This window comes from Salmo salar, chromosome ssa01 (genome assembly GCF_905237065.1).
Source record: "Salmo salar chromosome ssa01, Ssal_v3.1, whole genome shotgun sequence".
Lineage (NCBI taxonomy): Eukaryota > Metazoa > Chordata > Actinopteri > Salmoniformes > Salmonidae > Salmo > Salmo salar.
The window spans coordinates 142,956,894-142,981,957 of NC_059442.1; the positions used below are offsets into that span (position 1 = coordinate 142,956,894).

At 40.8% G+C, this 25,064-nt stretch overlaps 2 protein-coding genes across 5 annotated transcripts in view; both read right to left on the reverse strand.

Annotated features, from left to right (window-relative positions):
- LOC106566671 (tight junction protein ZO-2) overlaps positions 1-4,501 on the reverse strand; it is a 38,125-nt gene extending 33,624 nt beyond the window's left edge. For both annotated transcript variants that reach the window (XM_014134946.2, XM_045691440.1), the window contains exon 1: positions 4,236-4,501. The gene's annotated coding sequence lies outside the window, so the exon portion shown is untranslated. The remainder of the gene's footprint in view (positions 1-4,235) is intronic.
- A 4,850-nt stretch (positions 4,502-9,351) lies between these two features.
- Positions 9,352-23,424, reverse strand: pip5k1ba (phosphatidylinositol-4-phosphate 5-kinase, type I, beta a). 3 transcript variants are annotated; one of them, XM_045691451.1, is made up of 15 exons: positions 23,253-23,379; positions 19,619-19,675; positions 19,225-19,252; positions 18,078-18,208; positions 17,581-17,698; positions 17,220-17,372; positions 14,809-15,105; positions 13,862-14,055; positions 13,637-13,717; positions 13,503-13,551; positions 13,344-13,428; positions 13,098-13,235; positions 12,848-12,971; positions 12,568-12,655; positions 9,352-10,515 (listed from the first exon to the last, which is right to left on the reverse strand). In XM_045691451.1, exons 4-15 carry the CDS (start codon positions 18,116-18,118, stop codon positions 10,501-10,503), a joined length of 1,383 nt encoding a protein of 460 aa, XP_045547407.1. In that variant the 5' UTR covers positions 18,119-18,208; positions 19,225-19,252; positions 19,619-19,675; positions 23,253-23,379; the 3' UTR covers positions 9,352-10,500. The 3 variants fall into 3 exon arrangements, with proteins under 3 accessions (XP_045547407.1, XP_013990382.1, XP_045547404.1); XM_014134907.2 differs by lacking the exon at positions 19,225-19,252 and having other exon boundaries at positions 23,253-23,424; XM_045691448.1 differs by lacking the exon at positions 19,225-19,252 and having other exon boundaries at positions 9,352-10,520; positions 23,253-23,392.
- Positions 23,425-25,064: the final 1,640 nt, after the last annotated feature.

The window sequence follows — 25,064 nt, forward strand, 5'->3', positions numbered from 1 at the left end:
CCCAAGACAGTTTTTGACAGTTTGTGCAGAAATTCTTCGGTCTCAGATGATCCCGCAGGTGAAAAAGCCAGACGTGGAGGTCCTGGGCTGGAGTGGTTGCACGTTGTCTTGGACGCTCTGCCAAATTCCCAAAAAGTATGTTAGATAAATGAACATTCAATTCTCTGGAAACAGCTTTGGTGGACATTCCCCCCTTAAAACTTCTGTCTTCTATACATGACCAGTCAAAAGTTTGGACACACCTACTCATTCAAGGGTTTTTATTTGACTATTTTATACATTGTAAAAGAATAGTGAAGACATCAAATCTATGAAATAACACATATGGTATCATGTAGTAACCAAAAAAAAAGTGTTAAAGAAATCAAAATATATTTTATATTTGAGATTCTTCAAAGTAGCCACCCTTTGCATTCTCTCAAGTAGGTGTATCCAAACTTTTGACTGGTACTGTGTACCTACATATATACAACGTGCAAAGAAAAAGTATATGAACCCTTTGGAATTACCTGGATTTCTACATGAATGTGACCAAATTTGATCTGGTCTTCATCTAAGTCACAACAATAGACAAACATACTGTGCTTAAACTAATAACACATTGTATTTTTCTTGTCTATATTGAGCACATCATTTAAACATTCACAGTGTAGGTTGGAAAAAGTATGTGAACTCCTAGGCTAATGACTTCTCCAAAAGCTAATTGGAGTCAGGAGTCAGCTAACCTGGAGTCCAATCAATGAGACGAGATTGGAGATGTTGGTTAGAGCTGCCTTGCCCAATAAAAAACCCTCAATTTGAGAAGCATTGCTGATGTGAATCATGCCTCAAACAAGAGAGATCGCAGAAGACCTAAGATTAAGAATTGTTGCCTTGCATAAAGTTGGAAAGGGTTACAAAAGTATCTCTAAAAAAAGTCAGTCCGCGGTAAGACAAAATGTCTATGGAGAAAGTTCAGCACTGTTGCTACTCTCCCTAGGAGTGGACGTCCTGCAAAGATGACTGCAAGAGCACAGCGCAGAATGCTCAATGAGGTTAAGAAGAATCCTAGTGTCAGCTAAAGAAAATCCAGAAATCTCAGGAACATGCTAACATCTCTGACGAGTCTACAACACATAAAACACTAAACAAGAATGGTGTTCATGGGAGGACACCATGGAAGAAGACCCTGCTGTCCAAAAAAAACATTGCTGCACGTCTGAAGTTCGCAAAAGAACACCTGGATGTTCCACAGCGCTACTGGCAAAATATTCTGTGGACAGATGAAACTAAAGTTGTTTGGAAGCAACACACAACACTATGTGTGGAGAAAAAAAAGGCACAGCACAACAACATCAAAACCTCATCCCAACTGTAAACTATGGTGGAGGGAGCATCATGGTTTGGGGCTGCTTTGCTGCCTCACAGCCTGGAGAGCTTGCTATCATCAACGGAAAAATTTATTCCAAAGTTTATCAAGACATTTTTCAGGAGAATGTAAGGCTATTTGTCCGCCAATTCAAGTGCAACAGAAGTTAAGTGACGCAACAGGACAACAACCCAAAACACAGAAGTAAAACAACAACAAAATGGCTTCAACAGAAGAAAGACACAGCTTCTGGAGTGGCCCAGTCAGAGTCCTGACCTCATCCTGATTTGAGATGCTGTGGCATGACCTCAAGAGAGCAGTTCACACCAGACATCCCAAGAATATTGTGGAACTGAAACAGTTTTGTAAAGAGGAATGGTCCAAAATTCCTCCTGACCATTGTGCAGGTCTGATCTGCAACTACAGAAAACGTTTGGTTGAGTGTATTGCTGCCAAAGGAGGGTCAACCAGTTATTAAATCCAAGGGTTCACATACTTTTCCCAACCTGCACTGTGAAGGTTTACACGGTGTGTTCAATAAAGACATTACATTTTTTTTCCCCAAAAAAGGTAGTCAACATTACTGACACCCCCAAAGATTCTTAGAAATAAAATAATTAAAAGTTGGTTTGGTCCCATACTCCTAGCACGTAATGACTACATCAAGCTTTTGACTACAAAGTTGAATGCATTTGCAGTTTGTTTTGGTTGCGTTTCTGATTATTTTGTGCCCAATAGATATTTAAGGTAAATAATGTATTGTGTAATTTTGGAGTCACTTTTATTATAAATAAGAACAGAAGGTTTCTAAACATTTTTACATTCATGTGGATGCTACCATGATTGTGGATAATCCTTAACTCGTGAATAATGATGAATGAGAAAGTCAAAGGGTCAAAGACCATAACCCAAAGACATGCTAACCTCTAACCATTACCAATAAAAGGTAAGGTTAGCATGTCTTGGAACTTTCCCACTCATCATTATTCATGATTCATTCAAGATATTACCGTAATCATGGTAGTATCCACATCAATATAGAAGTGTTTAGAAACATATATTCTTATTTACAATTAAATTGACTCCTAAATGACACAATACATTACCCCCGAATTAAGATTGAAAGATGTCTGCAGAAAGAATGGGACGTCAGCTATAATGACACTTTTGAAAAAAATCTATTTTCGTTATTGAACTACAGTAAGTGAAGTGGATCAACACCCGGTAACAGAATGATGGTACCAGAATGAAATCATGGGACTATACTTGTGCTTATAACTTTTGCTTAGACCATGGTCTAAAATGCTTTCACATAGGCCAACCTGGCCTAATTAGCAACAATGCTGAGGACAGCCAGCTGAGCAGATAAATTATATCCAGTAACAAATTCTGTCTCAGCCAATTAAAATTATTCACGTAGTTGGATGTGATCCAACCCTTTTTTCATCTAAAGCATCCTTACCAGAACTCCACCAGCACATTCTGATACTCAAATCAAACCGCATCAAATGCAAAAATGTGTCTAGACAATTCTCACAGTATAAGACCTAGTTCCTCACACTTTTCAGGACTTGCAATTTAAGTTAGGGATTCTAAGGGGGGTCATCATTTTTCCTTTGACATGTCTCCCTTCATAAATCTACACATAATACCTCATAATGGTCAAAGCAAAAACAGGTTTTTAGAAATGTTTGAAAATGTATTCAAAATAAAAAACTGAAATATCACATTCACATAACTATTCAGACCCTTAACTCAGTACCTTATTGAAGGACCTTTGGCAGCAATTACAGCCTAGAGTCTTCTTGGGTATGACACTACAAGCTTGGCACACCTATATTTGGGGGAGTTTCTCCCATTTCTTCTATGCAGATCCTCTCAAGCTCTGTCAGGTTGGATGGGGAGCATCGCTTCACAGCATTGCCATCTTTGAATGCATCAACTTTATTTTCGGAAACTCTTTAGGGACTATTGTGATGAGCCCAAAAACCAAATCTGGAGTGAATCTGACTTTTACTCCACCAGAAAATATAAATAAATAAAAAATGTAAGCATTAGTGTTACATTGGCAAAAAAATTTGATTGATATCTTTAAAAAAAAGTAAACTATGCTAAACTTAACATGGTTCATCACGGTAATGTCTGAAATCAGATGTTTCATTTATCAATACCAAATGTGTTGTTATTTAGGCTAATGATTAATGAGAGGTTTTTTCAAACGTTTCCCAAGATGGAAACGATGACGGACCTTATGGGGAAATTATTTGGCAAATTTGTTCCGCACGAGCAAAGACACCGACATACGAAGTTTTAAGTTAAGGGTTTATGCAAGACTGCCTATAAACAGCGCCACCTATAGCAGTGGCATTATTTTTACCAAAGTCACTCATGTCCTCAATGTTTTTTTTTTAAAGTTACCAATCTATGCTTGAGTTATTTGATTATGTCAACAACAACAAAAAGGTTTCACAGCTTTGTTGTGAACCCCAAAAGGTCATAAATTACACATGATTTAAAGATTAAATAGGTTTTGGTTGCCCAAACAGAAAAGCCAGAATGGATAAATACATCAACTATTAGGGAGGGAGGGGTCAACAACATTGAGGTCTCAGAATGTAGACCAAATCGTTACAGCATAGCACTTCGCTGTGGGCAACAAAGGACAAACTCTGAAGCCGCCCAAGCCTGGTCACTTATAACTGTACTCTATTTTCAGAAGCTTTGTTTTCCTTATGAATTAAGCGCATGAGAAGGCTACTGAATAAGCGCAACAGAGGCTACTGCAAAGAATGGTCAATGCCCAAATAAGGCAAAAGAAGCAAGCAGACAGTAGGCTAGGTTACAAAAGGACATGTCAGTTTCGAAGTTCGACACAAGTTTGACTTACCTAATGGAAGTTCTGGATATTTGATAGTTTGCTATGGAAATGCACAATTAAATACCGAATATGATAGTCCACCAACAGAATGTGAGTTTTGAAGTAACAAAATAAGCAGTTCGTCTTCCATCAAAGCTTTATATTTCCTGGTTTCTGCAGGTATGGGCGTGGCGTTGAAACTGAAGGTGAGTCGCACACGCTACCGTAAGCTTCCACGTGAGCGTAGGTGGGTGAGTTCAGGGGTGTAATCCTTACACCAAACAGTTGCAAAACGTTCTGTTTTGCAACGAAAACTAGCGTTTCTATTTGACAGATTCAGGTAGGTCTCGCCCTGTTTGCTGAACATGACCAATATAAACGCTTGTTTTTGTGTTTTGAGTAATGATTACACCCTAGTTTCGACCAAGGGAACGAGTCACACCACAAATGTTTACTTATGGCCCACTTTCCGTTTGATGTCCACTCTCCAGTGAATTGTACAGAAACTTAATGTCAGCTCATAAATATTTGTGAGGTGGGGGAATGCCTATTCGCTCATCTCTACTACTCACTCCTTTGAATTCAAAGTAATCCACACTAAAACTGTATGAATCATGTCTGGGAAGTGGAACATAAAAGGAAACATCCTCCACAACCAATTTTACTTAACCATGAGCACACTCCAACCCCTACCTTTTATCAGTAGGCTACAATTTGAATACCTGCCTAGTTGGTTTCACTTGTCATGTAAGAGGAGGACCCTGTGGCATATCCAATGTCTATCAGACAGAAGGCCTATGTATGGCTTAAATAGCACACAGTTCAGTTTGCTAAATGAGCATGACAATTGTTATAAGGGCTTCAATTGAATCACATCCTGAGCTGGATGTGTTAGGACTTGTACTATTATTTTGTTACTCGAGTCATTGACTTGGGTTGTCGAGAATCAAGTAATGCACAGGTAAGTTGAAACAATGCATACAGCACGCTATGTTCCCAAGATGTCAGCTTTTGCTTTAATGCATATGAAAATCATGAATGCAGGGTTGTAATGCACCCATTATTTTAGAGGGGGTACAAAGTATGTAAGGATGAAACAGCCTTTTCCTGCAATCTAGAGCCATAATCATTGTGCCATTCTATGTACAAAAAATGTGTATATTTCTCTGCATATGTTATCTAAACATACCTCTTTAACTGTTAAGGATGTCATTCTGACTTTTGTAAATCACACATCTCAATATATTGTCCTACAATGGTGTGTATTCCAGGATGCTAAGAGAAGCCAGGATTCCCCAAACAATTTGCCAGGAAAAAAAGATCAAATTTATCTTTCGTCTCTCTGTGTTTCATAATTTTCCTTCAATTAGCAAGAGGCTGAATGTATCTCACCGGAGAAAGCATCCAAGCGAACAAAACAGCACCCCTCTGTCTCCATTATGTGTAGCCCATCTTTTTGATGCTGTCTGGACAAAAATATAATTATATTGTTGCCGCCCGTAGCATTGAATGTAAGGGAAGCCAGCAAGCATTTGGCCTCCCTTGATAAAAAATAATTATACAATAATAGCCAATCAGTGTTGAGCTAAACTGAGTGATCAACTGTGAAAAGTGTCAAAAGTTTGGATTTAGCTTCACATCAAACCAAACTTCATTGACAAACAACAATTCAAATGTTTTATCTAGTTGTGTTGTGGTCCTCCAGTGGCTAGCTACCTAGCTAAAATGAGCCCTTTCCTAAATTAGCCATGGGTGGAGATGGGGATTTGGACTTGTGATTTTACTTAATTCTCCATACTGGCCAAAGATTATAATGGCGATTCTGATCCAACCATATATTCATACATTGTGCCTCTGGCCTGAGAGGATGACAGTTCAAAATGTAGCTAGATGTAGTAGGCTAATGTTAACTAGCTGGCTAATCGTTGCCCATGAAAGGAAGTTAGGCGAGCGAGCATTTTAGCCAGGTAGCCTAGGACAACAAAAACTAAAAGTGTGTACTGTATGACAGAGTCATAGACCGTTTCGGCAACATGACAGAGAGGAGGATGGCATTGGTGTTTCTCACCTAGTAGGGTGAGTCAACATGTTTTTTCTACTTACACGCACATAAATCAGTCCCATGGACAGCCACACGATATTTAGCTTACGTTGATTGGACTAAATTGTTTGTGGAATATTTTAGTTGTTACTGTATTAGAGTAAGCATAGGTGATTTGACGATGTTGAAATGGTGCTGGAATAGTGGAGGCAGCTTCTTTTTATTGTGACTTGCGTTAACTCTCCGGTGTTCTAAATCAAAAGTTGTTTTGTAGTCCAAAAATGTTGGAAATATTAACTTGATTGACCATGCTGTAGGTCATGTAACTGTTTAATTACAATATGCTTTGTAGACTCCACCGGACAATGTTGCTCTGCAGTTTTGTGATGAAACAAAGGTGTGGTTGAATTTATTCTGACACCATCTTATTGTCTCGACCTTATATATATATATATATCTCACAGTGGCAAGGCATATGAACTAACATTATAGAGCAAACAACGCAATTATCACAACACATACAGTTGAAGTTGGAAGTTTACATACCTTAGCCAAATACATTTAAACTCAGTTTTTCACAATTTCTGACATTTAATCTTAGTAATGTCAGTAATGCCTAGTAATTCCATGTCTTAGGTCAGTTAGGATCACCACTTTATTTTATGAATGTGAAATGTCAGAATAATAGTACAGATGATGATTTTTCTGCTTTTATTTCTTTCATCACATTCCCAGTGGGTCAGAAGTTTACATACACTCAATTAGTATTTGGTAGCATTGCCTTTAAATTGTTTAACTTGGGTCAAACGTTTAGAGTAGCCTTCCACAAGCTTCCCACAATAACTTGGGTGAATTTTGGCCCATTCCTCCTGACAGAGCTGGTGTAACTGAGTCAGGTTTGTAGGCCTCCTTGCTCGCACACACCTTTTCAGTTCTGCCCACAAATTTCTATAGGATTGAGGTCAGCACTTTGACTCCAATACCTTGACTTTGTTGTCCTTAAGCCATTTTGCCACAACTTTGGAAGTATGCTTGGGGTCATTGTCCATTTGGAAGACCCATTTGCGACCAAGCTTTAACTTCCTGACTGATGTCTTGAGATGTTGCTTCAATATATCCACATAATCTTCCTCCTCATGATGCCATCTATTTTGTGAAGCGCACCAGTCCCTCCTGCAGCAAAGCACCCCCACAACATGATGCTGCCACCCCCATGCTTCACGGTTGGGATGGTGTTTTTCAGCATGCAAGCCTCCCCCTTTTTCCTCCAAACATAACAATGGTCATTATGGCCAAACAGATCTATTTTTGTTTCATCAGACCAGAGGACATTTCTCCAAAAAAGTATGATCTTTGTTCCCATGTACAGTTGCAAACCATAGTCTGGCTTTTTTATGGCGGTTTTGGAGCAGTGGCTTCTTCCTTGCTGAGTCAGGTTATGTCGATATAGGACTCGTTTTACTGTGGATATAGATACTTTTGTACCCGTTTCCTCCAGCATCTTCACAAGGTCCTTTGCTGTTCTTCTGGGATTGATTTGCACTTTCCGCACCAATGTACGTTCATCTCTAGGACACAGAACGCGTCTCCTTCCTGAGCGGTATGACGGCTGCGTGATCCCATGGCGTTTATACTTGCGTAATATTGTTTGTACAGATGAACGTGGTACCTTCAGGCATTTGGAAATTGCTCCCAAGAATGAACCAGACTTGTGGAGGTCTACAATTGTTTTTCTGAGGTCTTGGCTGATTTCTTTAGATTTTCCCATGATGTCAAGCAAAGAGGCACTAAGTTTAAAGGTAGGCCTTGAAATACATCCACAGGTACATGTCCAATTGATTCAAATGATGTCAATTAGCCTATCGGAAGCTTCTAAAACCATGACATAATTTTCTGGAATTTTCCAAGTTTTTTAAAGGCACAGTCAACTTTATGTAAACTTCTGACCCACTGGAATTGTGATACAATGAAGTGTAAGTGAAATAATCTGTCTGTAAACAATTGTTGGAAAAATTACTTGTCATGCCAAAAGGAGATGTCCTAACCGACTTGCCAAAACCATAGTTTGTTAACAATACATTTGTGAGAGGTTGAAAAACGAGTTTTAATGACTCCAACCTAAGTGTATGTAAACTTCCGACTTAACTTCCGTAATATGGCTTTCTGTCTTGGCTTGGCTTCCCCATTGATTTTACTCACGCACCGCTACTACTGCACTAACATACCTAGGATACTACATCCAAATTGCAACACAGTACATGGGATCATAATACAGGCATATCATAGCATCCTATTTACTACACAACCACAAAAAAAAAAAAAATTTTTTTTAAACCGCACAAATTTCTATCAATAATTATGATAAAACATGGCCTTAAATGCACTGTAGTTTAGTAATTAATTTAACATTGAAAAATGCAAAAACAGGAGAAATCTGAGGGGCATGTACGCTTGTGCCCCCCATGGGCATGACGCCACTGTATGCATGGCTTGATTGTATTTAAACAGGGTACATTGACAGCATTATGTCCAACAATATCCATAGGAGAGTAATAGCGAGATTACCTGATGTGTAGGTTTAGTGGTCTCCAAACTGTGATCCACCTAAAACCTTTTGAATTTGCCTGTACATCTCCAGATAATCAAAACAATGTTTTAAGCCAAAACAGCCCAGTCTTAAGCCGTGACCCAGGAGGACTTGGCTGTGAATCACCAGGGGTCCTGACCACCGTGGCCCATCTCACTCACCATTTGGAAAATACTACCCTATGGGTTATATTGCACAACACTCAACTGACTTCCACCAACATTTTTCCAATCAAAGATTTATGATTATTTCAAATAAGTAATCAGATTGAGGCTGTAAACAGTTGATCAACTTATTGCAGAAGCAGTTGTCTTTTAAAAACTCAGTTACTTTCTATGTTCAGTTTTTACTGAAAAAGCCTCTTCTATATGGAATTCTGATAGCATTTGCATCTATTCATAACAATCCTGGAAGAAATAGATTAGTAATTCTATTCACATTATGCCACCTACTGATCATTTATGGAAATGATTATGTTGCCCTCTTAGGGCTGAAGAATTTAGAGATGAAAACATAACGCTATTGCATACAATCTGATTTTATTTTACTTTGGCTGCATCCAGACAGGCAGTCCAATTCAGATTTTTTTGCCTAAAATTTTTTGATCAATCAGATTAGATCTTTTGCCAATAATTTAGCATCAGAAACAAAATTGGTGTATAAACTCAACCAATTAGTATTTTCTATAAATATAACATTTATTACAATATACATTAGGCCAACTGTACATTTAATTATCTTAAATACATCATTTCACAAAGAATGTATAATCATGACTGATCATTAATAGGACAACAGCTACATGAAATGTGTGATCATGAAAGGAAGACAATTGATATGGCATATTCACAAATCATTAGCTACATGACATAAGCCTTGGATGGTATTCCTTCACCATGGCATTGTTTTAAAATCTTGACCAAGTCATTGAACATTGATTGGCCTGTTGCACTGATTCTGAAGTGACTTGATTTCTGAGGACTCAGAGGTATGTCATGTAAATAAAGCATTTGCCCAATGCAGTATTTTCTGGTACCATTTTAGATTATTTATCTTAATGCAATCTTATGCAAAAAAAAAGTGTCTCTTTGTGCATGTATATACTTTTTGTATGCTTCAAATAAAAATATTTGATGGATTTTATCTTTCAGGGATCCAGCCTCAGAGATTTGAACTATATTGTTAGTGATGTCAATATTAAAAGAATCAATCACATGGATGTGCATACAAACAGAGCTCTGCTAGAGAAGCAATGAATATAAGTGATTTGACATGCTCCACAAGGGCTGCGTTTACACAAACAGCCCAATTCTGATATTTTTTCTATTAGTCTTTTGATCAATCACATCAAGATCTATTCACATCAGATATTGTTCAGAGCTGACCTGATTGGTCAAAAGACCAATTAGTGAAAAAAAGATCAGAATTGGGCTGCCTTTGTAACAGCCTATGTGACTGTTGCTAGTAGTCTCCATCTGAAAACCTTAGGGCTGTCTCTGTTACAGTAGCAGCAAAGTGTACTGTAGCAGGAGAAAGCAGCTTCATAGTGCAGGTCACGACATTAAAAAGGCAGGACAGTTTGTAAAGGAGTGCTGTCATGATAGCATTTGTTGTGCAGTTGATGCTTAGAGGTCATCGTCTATTTTGTGGTGCTGTTGGATGGGACTTCAGTCTTCACCAGTCTTCACTAGAACGCAGAGGTTGAGTATCAGTGATGTAACAGAGGAGCATTGTTGGTGATGACTTCATAGATTATTTGTTTGGTAGTGATTTCACACAGGATTGGTCAGAGAAGAACAAAAGTCATGCTGATGTCAGTGAAAAAAAAAGACATTTACAGGAAATAGGTTATCAATAAACGTCACGGTGCAGAGCTTTAGATTTGGCTGCTGGGGGGCAAGGAGACCCCCAGCTTCGCTAAAACCATTGACAACCATGTGCCGTTTAATTTTTTGGGTTTTTGCTACCTATTGAACTACACATTTGTTATTCCAATTGAGCAGATTTATCTATCAGAGTTATGCATGCTTTTTACGATCAGTAAACATCAATTGATCATGTATTTTAAGATAGCTAATCAAACAGCATGTAATTTAGCTTGCGTCAGAGATTAGATTATTGGCAAGAGCTTAACGAAGCATGCCGCAAAGTTCTTCAATGTACAGTTGCGGCCAAACGTTTTGAGAATGAGAAATTAATTTCCACAAAGTTTGCTGCTTCAGTGTCTTTAGATATGTCAGATGTTACTATGGAATACTGAAGTATAATTACAAGCATTTCATAAGTGTCAAAGGCTTTTATTGACAATGATGGTAGCGCTCACCTTGTCTTCTCCGGATGCCCCAAACAATCGGAAAGGGGATTCATCAGAGAAAATGACTTTACCCCAGTCCTCAGCAGTCCAATCCCTGTACCTTTTGCAGAATATCAGTCTGTCCCTGATGTTTTTCCTGGAGAGAAGTGGCTTCTTTGCTGCCCTTCTTGACACCAGGCCATCCTCCAAAAGTCTTTGCCTCACTGTGCGTGCAGATGCACTCACACCTGCCTGCTGCCATTCCTGAGCAAGCTCTGTACTGGTGGTGCCCCGATCCCGCAGCTGAATCAACTTCAGGAGACGGTCCTGGCGCTTGTTCAACTTTCTTGGGCAGCCTGAATCCTTCTTTGCAACAATTGAACCTCTCTCCTTGAAGTTCTTGATGATCCGATAAATGGTTGATTTAGGTGCAATCTTACTGGCAGCAATATCCTTGCCTGTGAAGCCCTTTTTGTGCAATGCAATGATGACGGCACATTTTTCCTTGCAGGTAACCATGATTGACAGAGGAAGAACATTGATTCCAAGCACCACCCTCCTTTTGAAGCTTCCAGTCTGTTATTCAAACTCAGTCAGCATGACAGAGTGATCTCTAGCCTTGTCCTCGTCAACACTAACACCTGTGTTAACAAGAGAATCACTGACATGATGTCAGCTGGTCCTTTTGTGGCAGGGCTGAAATGCAGTAGAAATGTTTTTGGGGTATTCAGTTCATTTGCATGGCAAAGAGGGACTTTGCAATTAATTGCAATTCATCTGATCACTCTTCATAACATTCTGGCGTATATGCAAATTGCCATCATACAAACTGAGGCAGCAGACTTTGTGAAAATTAATATTTGTGTCATTCTCAAAACTTTTGGCCACAATTGTACATGTAGCCAAATCAAAAATCCCGACCTATGGTTCGCAATGCTCCACTCACTACTTGTATCTGTATAGTCTGTTTGTTTCTGTTGTTGGTCTTGGCTAGCTTAATGTTCCGGTCGGTAGTAAGCTAGCACTCACTCAAGTGGCTGCTAGCATCCTCATGAAAAGGGGCATGAGGGAAGCCTTACAATATTCCGTTTCTCTAAGAAGTGAGAACGCTACTTTTCAACATTTTGCCTGCTCCGTAATCTTTAGACGTGTTGTACTTTTCTTAATGTAGTTTTGTAATTGACTAAAACAAGCAGACAAGGAAAGTGTTTTTCCTGTGAGCCAATGAGAACCTAGGTAACCACAGGTTATTTTCCCCACAGGTGGACAGGGTCACAACGTTCTAATACCGACTGGGCCCATGAGTGACTTCAAAGGGCATGGAATATTTATGATATCAGAGACAAAACAAGCGGTGATGTTATAGAGAATGGAAAAATATATATTCTATTAAGCAATTTCTGACTTCTAACTAAATACATATTGTATCTTGTACACCCACCAAGTAGACATCATGTACAGAGTCTGGGCTGCCCTGGGTAGGGGGAAAGGGGACAGTGTCATCCAGGGCCACAATCGTACAAGAGGCACTGGGGAGACAGTGGGAAGAGAAACAATAACTCCATCACTGTCTTACAGAACAAACGGTTGATTCCATCAAGGGATGAGCCTTGAAAGGTACTGTATATGGGTGCTAAGGTGGTTAAGGTCTATATGAAGTGGGGCAGTGTACAATCAGGGTATTGAAGGTGTAAACACTGTATGAGCAGTTGACACTGTACCTATTCTCCAGGTGCTCCTCGAGGTCTTTCTTGATAGTCTGAAGAGCGGAGGAGGAGAAGGAAACAGCCTGCTTTAAACTTTTAGGGAGCGTAACTAGGTCAGGGTGCTTGGAGGAACTTATTACTGTTGAACAAAACAGAGAAATACAAAAAAAAAGCATAAAGAAAGGATAAAGCAGAGATTGCATGATGTGTGTTTATGTACAGGCCCAATAGATTGTGGGTTGTGTAGTTTATAAAGGGTGACTACATGGTCTGTCCAGGCATTCCATGCTTTGGGCCTTCCTCTCATCCTTCTCCTCCTTTTGGGGGGACAGCACCTCTTGGGAGGCTGACCTCATCGCATGGATGGAGCTCCTCTTCCTCTTGGAGGATGCTCCTCTTAGAGCTGAGGGAGAGAGAGCATTAGTGAAATGACTAAGCAAATGAATGGGAAAATATGATATAAAAGGACATGAGGCAACCAGTTCAGTGTGTGTGAGTCAAAGTCACTTACGATGAATCTTTTTGAATACAGTGCCACCCATGAAATTAAGAAATCTGTCTGCATAGAAACCGGGCCTGTGAACTGACACTGTGTCCTGAAACACAAACAGGTGTCAGGCCACTATGACAAATGGAATATGAACACAATCACACATGCACACTACCCTACCCCATCGTGTACAAGGGCCTTCCAGGAGTGTTCCATCTTCTTAATTAACCTTGAAAAGAAGCACAGATGTTACGTTACATAGATATGTTTTTCTTGATGGCAGTGCCAACAGTGGTTCCATGAAAAGCTCTTACCTGTAGGACTGTAGGATGTCAATGATCCCCAAGAAGATCAGCAGCTTCTCATCTTTGTGTTTTGCTGGAATTCCACCCATTCTGATAATTTATCAAAAATACATTTACATCTCACAGCTGCTATGCACTGTATGACTGGATCATGGTGTGAATAATACAATGTACTAACGTTTACAATGACATGTCATTGGTTAAAGGGCCTTATTAAGGTGAATGTTCGCTCACGTGTCATCGTCTGCCACTGGCTCTGCAACCTTGCCATCCCCTTCCCCTTGGATGGACTCCAGGGCGGTGGAGTAGAGGACCCTCTGGCCGTTGAGGCGCTTACTGTCCCCCCTGGACCCCCTTTCCAGACTCTTGTCCAGAACATGCACCCCTAGCAGGAGACTGTAGTCCATGATCTTAAAGCTTTCCAGGACCTGACCGAGACATAACCACACAATCCACACACATGAATATGACAGGAACATAAAAGAGCCGCAACACATGCAGTACACATGCTTCTGGCCAAGGATTCCTGGTCCTACAATGTGAACAAAGCACAAACATGAGCACATTTTGTTCCCACTTAATTAATAAACAATCCTCTTAATTGGCATCTCCACGTGACCTTTGAAAACCACCCATGCTGAAAGCTGTAAAAGCAAGAGCTGGATTATCAAACCAAACACACTCAAACCTCCAGCCTTCTGACCAAACACTGATGTGAAGCTGTAACTCCTCTAAACAAAGGCCTTTTCAGTGCCTGCGTTACCAAACACATTTACTGTAGGCTTATACTGTGTTGCTGCCTACATACCACATTGTGTTGGGTGACTGTTATTCTGCCGCAGTCCAGTTCCTAAGCCTTGTAATGAGTCAGGTGTTCTGCTCTGGGCTGTTCTTGAAAGTAATCCCTGTTGAGGGGTCTACTGTGCTTTCCCAGTAATCAAACAACATACAGTACTAATGAGGTCATTCAGAAGAGCTTAAGGTGATGCAGAAGAGGTCCGTCATCCTTTCATAATATTAATCGACAATGGGGGTTCAAAGTTCAATGACGTCAGCGATATAGCCAACCAAATGCTACTGAAGGAACTACTATTTTCCTGTCACAACACCAATTTGACTAGCCTTCCTGTTTTGAATATGCAATACCAATATGTAAGTGAATCTACTGTGAGTGGCCTCACCCTGCAATCCCTCTGCAGAGTCTTCATCAAGGCACTGTACGTGTCGCCATCAAAGTGCAGGCCCTCGAGCGTCTCCTGGAAGTCCAGGTCTTTGAAGGTGGGCGAGGACTTGGCGCGCTCCTTGCGCGAGGCGTGCCGTTTGTAGGTGGAGCCTTTCAGGTCGTATTTGTAGTGCATCTTAAGGGCCCTGGGTAACACGTTGTTCATCACCACCAGACGGATGTTGACCCCGGCACACTGGATGCAGTACAGGCCGTAGAACTTAGGTAGCAGTGTCCTCGGGTTCTGATTCAGATTCTGACAGAGGGAAAAACAGATAAATGTTCATATGAGGATATGATCAAGTGTGTTACTAACACTTAAATAAAGAGACTTTCTGGAAAATTTGCATAATCTTTAGCAAGTAGTTCTGAAAGTAGCGCTCACGAGCCAAAACGGGTCTCCGAAAATTGCATACTACGTCATATACAGTGCCTTCAGAAAGTATTCAGACCCCTTTACTTTTTCCACATTTTGTTACATCCTTATTCTAAAATGGATTACATAAAAAACCATCAGCAATCTACACACAATACCCCATAATGACAAAGCGAAAACAGGTTTAGAATGTTTTGGCATATGTATAAATACCTTATTTACATAAGTATTCAGACCCTTTGCTATGAGACTGCAAATTGAGCTCAGGTGCATCCGGTTTCCATTGATCATCCTTGAGAAGTTTCTACAACTTGGAGTCCACCTGTGGTAAATTCAATTGATTGGACATGATTTGGAAAGGCACACACCTGTCTATATAAGGTCCCACAGTTGGCAGTGCATGTCTGAGCAAAAACCAAGCCTTGAGGTCGAAGGAATTGTCCTTAGAGCTCCGAGACAGGATTGTGTTGAGGCATAGATCTGGGGAAGGGTACCAAAAAAAATGTATGCAGCATTGTAGGTCCCCAAGAACACAGCTTATTTAAATCACTCTTCAATGGAAGACGTTTGGAACCACCAAGACTCTTCCTAGAGCTGGCTGCCGGCCAAACTGAGCAATCGGGGGAGAAGGGCCTCGGTCAGGGAGGTGACCAAGAACCCGATGGTCACTCTGACAGAGTTCCTCTGTGGAGATGGGAGAACCTTCCAGAAGGACAACCATCTCACCAATCAGGCCTTTATGATAGAGTGGCCAGACGGAAGCCACTCCTCAATAAAAAGGCAGAGGAGTCCGTCTGGAGTTCGCCAAAAGGCACCTGAAGAATCTCAGACCATGAGAAGCAAGATTCTCTGGTCTGATGTAACCAAGATTGAACTTTTGGCCTGAATGCCAAGCATCTTTCAGCGGCAAGGACTGGGAGACTAGTCAGGATCGAGGCAAAGATGAACAGAGCAAACTACAGATCCTTGTTGAAAACCTGCTCCAGAGCGCTCAGGACCTCAGAATGGGGCGACGGTTCACCTTCCAACAGGACAACAACCCTAAGTACACAGCCAAAGCAACGCAGGATTGGCGTCGGGACAAGTCTCAATGTCCTTGAGTGGCCCAGCCAGAGCCCAGACTTGAACCCGATCGAACATCTCTGGAGAGACCTGAAAATAGTTGTGCAGCAACACTCCCATCTAACCTGACAGAGCTAGAGAGGATCTGCAGAGAAGGGAGAAACTCCCCAAATACAGGTGTGCCAAGCTTGTAGCGTCATACCCAAGAAGACTCGAAGCTGTAATCACTGCCAAAGATGTTTCAAAGTACTGAGTAAAGGGTCTGAATACTTATGTAAATGTAATGTTTATTTTAATAAATTAGCAAAAAAGTTCTAAACCTGTTTTTGCTTTGTCATTATGGGGTATTGTGTGTAGATTAATGAGAATCTATTTAATACATTTTAGAATAAGGCTGTAACCTAACAAAATGTGGAAAAGGGGTCTGAATACTTTCCGAAGGCACTGTATGTGCAGTACGTCACTGCCCTCTTTCTATCTGCTGTGTCACTAAGCCGTTGAGCCTGCCCTGCAACCTCATTGGATAACGCTCGGCAGGCCTGAGCCAGCCTCCTTTCACTGTGCAACTCCTCGATATGCATCTTGGTTGCTGTCACTCAAATGGTGAGGGGCTGAAGCTCATTGGCTGGAAATCGAATTGCTAAGGGACTGGCCCATGTGGGCCAAGCTTGCAGTACTCAAAATAGCGCCACACAACTTCCAGAAAACAGTTGCTTTCAAACTATGGATTTCATGGCTAATTGAAGACAGTAATTCTTCTCATATTATGCATGTATGAACTACAAATTGCCCAAAGAGTGAGGTTTAAAAAAGATGTTCCGGAATGTCTCTTTAAATAATACTTTACAATCTATGAATTGGAATTTTCTGAAAGTACTAGAGATGATAAGAATTGCCCCATTTATGGTGTTTGTGTAAAGGGAGAGGCTCACCATGTAGTAACCAGGAAGGAGTTTCTGCAGGAATTCAGCCTCTTTATGCTGCACAGTCTTAATGATGAACTCATCGTCGCTGGTCAGGTAGAACCAGGAACTGCTGGCCCCGGGGTTGGACAGCTCAAGCAGAGGTTCGTTACAGATGGAGTACTGGAATTCATACAGGATGAGCTATTAGCACGCATTCATATAGACAGGAATGCAATAAAGAAGTATCAAACGAATAAAACAAAATTGTGCTCTTATTGATACATCATGGACAACTAACGGTGTGAATTGCTACATGACTGTATGCTGCATTATCAGTGAAGAACATGGTATGTAGGAGTGTTTTCTGTAAAGGGCTTTCCACACTAACCAGGTAGTCATCTGCTTTGATGCCAAAGAGCTCTCGGAAGTAGCGGAAGGCGAGAGGGGCGTAGGTTTTGAGACGGAAGTCTGGGAAGTGGTGCGCTGGTGTCATGTTGCTCCCCTCACTGACGGCACAAACAGATTAGTGTTAGTACAACAACACCTATATACAAACACTCATTTAGGACTGAAAATATGTACATTTTCAACAGAGAATATTGACTGAGTGACGCAAGGAAGCTATTGAAGTGTACACTAAGCATCAGTTGGGTGATATGCAGTGCCTAACAGATGCCACAACAGACGTGCGTCTTTCAGTGACGCTTAGAGGGTCGCGCTAAATGTTGTAGTTAACACTTGTAGTGGAAGGGACTTCTGTGTCAATGGGAAAATTTGACCAATGCGGTGTAGATATGCTTCTTTTACAGGGTTTGTGCTGTATTAGTGTCACTGACTAGTGATGTGTAGAACCCTGCTGAGTGATGCCAGTGCTGTGTACTGTACCTGGGTAGGAAGACACTCTCCACCATGTAGAAGTCCTGCATGAGTACATCTCTGTCAGGCTTGGATGTCAGGTTCCCCACAGCATACCCAATGCCCAGCTGGATGGCTCCTTTCAGGGCAGCTGCTGTGGGCTGGGACCACACAGACATGTTCTCACAGGGTACCAGTGAAAAGTCCAATGTGCAGAGGTAATTGAGGTAGATACAGTACATATAAACCAGGATAGATATTAAGCAGTAGCAGCAGAGTGTGTGATCAGTCAAAAGAGTTGGTGCAATGGAAGGGGGAGTCAATGTAGATAGTCCAGGTAGCTATTTGGTTAACTATTTAGCAGTCTTATGGCTTGGGGCTAGAAGCTGTTCAGGGTTCTGTTGGTTCTAGAGCGGCGGATAACATGATTAGGTAGATCAGCCACTACGTTGAGTCACACAAGGCACGCTGACTGCCCTGAAGATTGTTTCTGCCTTTCCATCAGTTCAGGATAAACAACTCAGTGGCCTTGTGGTTAGTGTCCGCCATGTGATTGGAAGTATGATCCCTGGCAGAGTCATACCAAAGACTGTAAAAATGGGACCTGTTGCGTATCTGCTTGGCACTCCGCATTAGGGAGATAGATTCGGGGTAAGGCCCTGCGATAGATTAGCGTCCTGTCCAGGGGGTGTACTTGTACTTCAAGCTGCCTCATGCTACAGAGGTGTTTGGCTACCTACATTGGTATAGGATGGAAAAGCCCAAATCAGTTAAAGCTGAAGGTGGTCCCGACATCAGATATACAGAAATATGATGGTTATGGTTTCATCTGGAACCTTACCCATTATAAACCAACTTCCAATCTCAGGGTGGACACTAACCACAAGGACACTGAGTTGTTCATCCTGAACCAATGGAAAGTCAAAAACAATCTGTAGGGCAGTCAGCATGCCTCAACACAGTGGATGATCTACCTAGTCACGTCGTCGGCTGCTCTGGATCCAACAGGACCCTGAACAGCTTCTAGCCATAAGATTGCTAAATAGCTACCTGGACTGGACTATCGGCATTGACCCCCCATTGCGCCAACTCTTCTGACTCATCACATACACTGCTGCTTATTATTTATCCTGTTTCCTAGCCACGTTATCCCCATCCATGTACTATACATATCTACCTCTGCAGATCGACTTGGTACTGGTACCCTGTGTATATAACAAAGTTATCGTTACTCATTGTGCATCTATTCCTCGTATTAACTTTATTTTTCTCTCTGCATTGTTGGGAAGGGCCCGGAGTAAGCATTTCACTGTTAGTCTACATGCTGTTTACAAAGCACATTTGATTTCATCAGCAAGCACAAACAGACTGAGCACCGTTATATAACACTCCACCATCTCTAGTCTCATGAGGACAAAGAATTGACCAATATTTCAGAGGAATAGCAGTTATCCTTCTTGAAGCTCAGTTCACCAATGGGACCATGTTCATTCTCAGAAGGACTTGATACAGAATTTGTACATGTGTGCCATGCAGTATAAATAAACTATCGGGGCCCAAAGACTCCATACCTTTTTGTAATCTTTTGACCCACTGGTTCCTCCACTTTCAGTGGTTGTTGTTGCCATCTTTTGGATAGAAAGAATATAGATTAATTTACAAGCAAGTTCAAGTATACACCTTTTCACCCTCTAACATGATCTACTAATAGATGTATTATAATCATGGTTCTGGTATGTCGTTATTACCCACCAATCAAATGTATGATAAAAATCTAATTTATTTTATTCAGAAGTTGTCACAAATTGCTTTCCAGATATCCAGCCTAAAATTCTAAAGAGCAAGCAATGCCGCCTAAGAGGCCATTGCACAGTGAGGGAAAAACTCCCTAGGCCACCATTCTGCTTCTTTTGTTAAGCAGAAAAACGGGAAACAGGAGAGTTCCTATTCCATGACACAATAAAATCGTGTGATATGAGGGTTGCATCTACAGAAAATATTTTGCAATTACTGCATATCCCAGTTACACAATTCCTAGAGGAGATAGTCAAGTCCAGAACATTCTGAGCACTGTATACCACCATAGCTAACATATAGATGTTTGTATCTACTATCCCACTTGCACTGAAGTTTATCTTTCTAATCACCATCGACAAAAATGAAGGTTTCTGCATATTACTGTAGCAAATATAAACAAACAAAGTCAAGAGTACTCAGGTGACCAAAAATCTGAAATATCTCCTAACGCCAACATCAATAGTGGAAAGAAGTACACCTGAACTAAATCCATCTGAGGCTTCCCTGTGAGAATATTATTCAGCTCTGAAAGGCTTCTTCCATAACAAACAATCTTCCATTCCCAGCCACACAGTATACTCCAATGTCTTCTGCGTATTTTCCATAGTTTCTGCTAGTGTCCAATACCTATGCCATCTTGTAGTCTAGAATGCGAGAGAGACATACGTACCTCTATGGGTAGTGCTGTGTTGTGAGGAACTGTGGGGCAGAAAGGCTCTATAACTCTACTCTGCTGACTGGACCCCTCAACACAACCCTTGATCCCAATTAAGGAGGATTGAAAAACCAGTGGAGGCTAAATCACCTCCAGGGACATTCCAAGAAGAAGTCTGAAATTCAAAGCTCTTTAAATTAGGCTACCTCTGCCCAAAGAAACAAAACAACAAGTAGCTCCAGAGGTAAAGTTGCTTAGTGAAGTGGACATGAGACCCATTGTTATATGGGCCTAATCATGATTTTAAGGTTCTAGTTGTCGACATATAGGCAGAGACTTTAAATTGTGAATTTCAGACTTCTTGGAATGTCCCTGGGGGAGATTTAGCCTCCACTGGTTTTTCAATCCTCCTTAATTGGGATCAAGGGTTGTGTTGAGGGGTCAAGTCAGCAGAATAGAGTTATAGACCCTTTCTGCCCCACAGTTCCTCACAACACAGCACTGTGCAGAGAGGTACGTATGGCTCTCAATCTTGGAAAGCAATTATTTTACACACCCACATTGTGTTGAGAAAAATGAAAAAATATATATATTGTGCTGCTTTATCATGTTTTCAATGTGAATGCTATTCATCTGCTAGCCTCATACCAACCCATGAACCACTCACATTCTCAAGGAGCTAACATAAGTGACTGCCTCAAGCAAGCATCTCAGTGTTCATAAGTTGACTGGGGCCCATCATCAAATATGCATCCAATGGACCTGCTTCAAAGTGCAAAACTGTGTGCGAAGGGTTTTATTCTTTGGAGAGGTCTGATGAGATTGCATTCTCAAACAATCATTGTGATCAGAGCTAAATCAGACTGTTTCATACCCACCGGGCACACACTGGTTGAATCAATGTTGTTTCCATGTCATTTCAATGAAATTACGCTGAACCAATGTTGAATAGATGACTTTTCCTTGTGGGTATGTGTTTATTATAGCTCACGTTCCCTGCTTGTTTGTCACTGTACTGGACTCACGTACTGTGAATGGTGTTAGATAACATTTCATTATGATGGGGTTTCAGTTCAAACTGGTTAACTTGTTAAATGTATAAAATAATGTGTCAGAACCAAATCATGTCAATGCAGAAGCAGGACTACAGTGGGACCTATAGTCAGATTTAGGGTTTGAGTGTTGGGGTTATGGTAAGGGCTTGGGGTATCAGTTAGTGTGGTAGTTTTCCTGTTTTGCCTTCAAATTGCTCTTCATGACCCTGTCTCTGGATTACATTATGTACAGCATAACGTGAGTAAACACATGCAACTTTTGATCAGTCATTGCTATTCTACTTAGAATAAGTTGAGTGTTAAGAGTTGACCAGTCGTGAAAGGCTCTCCCCATCAAAAACAATGATGTAAAGAAAAGTGGTGCTTGGTCAGACTTTAGATTGAATGCCATTCAGGAGTTGATGTATAATGCTAGTACTGGGGTTCTGTTATCTGAGCTGAAGATTTGTTGACCATGCTATAGTCATACGGTACACACACATTCAGCAGATGCTCTTATCCAGAGCGACTTACAGTAGTGAGTGCATACATTTTCCATTTTCGTACTGGTCCCACATGGGAATCAAACCCACAACCCTGGCATTGCAAGCACCATGCTCTACCAAGTCAGCCACGTGGTACAATGTCTCTTTATGAGTGGCGGAGAGGGGATGCAATAAACATTTTCCAAAGTTAATATTTGGTGTGTGGAGAGGGCGAGAACAGAGAATAAATTACGCAAATAAGGCACGAGATCACCTAAGCAAACAATGGACTGGATGAATTGTAGGATAGGTGGCAGGAGAGCAGATTAACCAGAGGGAGGAACCCTGCCAAATTTGAACAAAGAAATCTCTGAAAGCAATCCTATTAAGAGCTGTCCATGGGGACTATTCTAATCAAGTAGAAGTTCATAGAAATATCTGGTTTACTGTATATCTTATGCCTGAATGCTGAAAGGCAGTCACAGAGCCCAAATAGTATAGGCATCATGTCCTGTTATTAAATAATATCATAAGCAGGTCAACAACTCCTGTTACTGAATTGTGTATACTTTTAGCACAGGCTAATCATATTCATAGCGGTCATAATGATGCATGAACAGGTGAACAATCGTAGGTAGCCTACGTTCTTCTACAACGTGTAGTTAGTTCCTTCTGTTAGGTTATGGGGAAGTGACAAACCAGATGTATTTCTGCCTGTTGCTAGGGCTAATGGTGCTTTCAAGACAACTGGGAACTCTGAAAGAAAACGAGGTGAAATCATTACGTCAGTGATCTTCAGGTCGGAGCTCTAGAAAGCAGGCCAAGTTCCCGAGCTCGTTTTTTTCCAGAGTTCACAGTTGTCTTGATCAAACTGAGGTCAGAATTCGGAGATTTCCGAGTTCACAGTTGTTTTGAACGCGGCATAAGCAAGTCAGCTTCTTGTGTCATCAATAGCTTGCCTTACAATGAGCAAGTAAAATCCTACTAAGACTGCTTGAATAGGCGTTACCAACAACTGCAAAAGAGAAGTGATTGAGTGCGAACTTCGACTGTCAAGAAAATAGTTGTTTTATGAAACAAAAAAAGGTAGCGTATTCCATTGACGCCCAAAACGTCGGCAGGTGGCGGCACCAACAATATGACCGACATCTTCAGGTGGTGACAAGTTGGCAAAAGAAATTGGTGACAAGAAGACAACACAGTCTTTTCGCTTATAAAATATGTTTGTCCTTACCTTGAATATTATCGCCGTTGTCAAATGAAAATACAAAGACAGGTAACTTTGCAACCAGGCTTCATCGTTTCTGGCTCGTCTGAAGGCTTGTGGTAATCAGTGACGTGCGAGCATCCTCTGTGCTTCCGTGCCATTCTCCGCCTACTGTCACGTACCTTTATGTCGCCTAGGCCTACAACCCGGAGGTTGCTGCCTACATATTCGAAACTGTTCTCTAATGAACAAATAAATTGAAACACTTAACCTATAGTTAAATGCATTCCGGTACTCCCATGGAATTGAAGTCAAATAGCCTGCAACCAGTAGGCATATTATGAGTTGTTATTTAGTAAATGCACAAACCAACAGTGTTTAAATATTAGACTACTATATTGTTTGTATTGGTTATGACCGGGAGATGACTGTAGCCTATAATTAGCCATGAACCATTATCATTCTTTGTTCAGAACTGTGAGTTGTATAGGTGTAGTCTAGTCAGTAGGGGGTGCAATTGGTTCAGAATCATAATAACCTAGGCCTACTATACTCTAAAGCTCAGCATCCCGACATGAGATACAATACGTTTTACAATATAATACGACAGTTGGCTACTTACGATAGAATTCTGTAGTATACTGTAGAATACTATACTACACACTGTAATATCTCTAACATGTGTAGTACTTACTATAGAATGTTGTAGTATACTGTAGAATACTATAGTAAATACTACAGTATAATCTGCAAAACAACACTGTAGTAAATACTACAGTAATGTCCGCAAAAACACTACAATCTGCAAAAACACAACACTTTTTAACTATAGTAAATACTACAGTATTTAATTTGCATACTGACACCTAAGAAGTGTTCCACCTAAATGTTCCACCAGAGAGAGCAAGAGAGAGAATGGCTTCCAACACACACAGCAGTACTGAAGAGCTGCTTTGTGTCACTGGGGGACATATCAACAAACCGCTCTTTGAATTGTTGTGAAGTAAGAGTAACACACAAATTACACAATGTCAACTCATAAAACCTGATTTATAGAGGAGTGAAAAGCTTCAGTCTCTTACCACCCCTTCTTCCTGTGGCATTCGGCTGCAAAGACGGAAACAGTGAACATGCAATCCAGATGTTATTTACCTATAAGGGAATAATTATCAGGAAACAAAGTGCTAATAGACAAATCAATGGTAAGTCTAGAATTATTTTCTGAGTATAACAATTCAGCTTGGTCTTTTCTCCGCTGCCAAATGCAGCGACATCTATCAGGAAAGACGGCAATGGTTTTGATAAGTCAATGTGATAGTGTGATTATTGGATTAACGGTAGGATCCAAGGGGGCAGAGGGCAGGGAATGGAGCTGCTGAGAGAAAGTGCTCTGATTATGGACAGGCTCATATTACATGTGTGAGGGAGAGTGACCAGGTCACACTACATGCTACACTAAGGAATAGGATCGGACTCTGAGTGTACCATAGTGGGCTATTAGACGAGACAAACTTATACTGGGAAAAAGACGAGATGAAACAAACCTACTCTAATATAATGTATTTGTACAGTAAAATTATAAACTTGGATTAGCTAACACAACGTGCCATTGGAACACAGGAGTGATGGTTGCTGATAATGGGCCTCTGTACGCCTGTGTAGATATTCCATAAAAAATTATCAGTTTCTAGCTACAATAGTCCTTTACAACATTAACAATGTCTACACTGTATTTCGGATCAATTTGATGTTATTTTAATGGACAAAAAATATGCTTGGCTATCAAAAACAAGGACATTTCTAAGTGACTCCAAACTTTTGAATGGCAGTGTGTATATA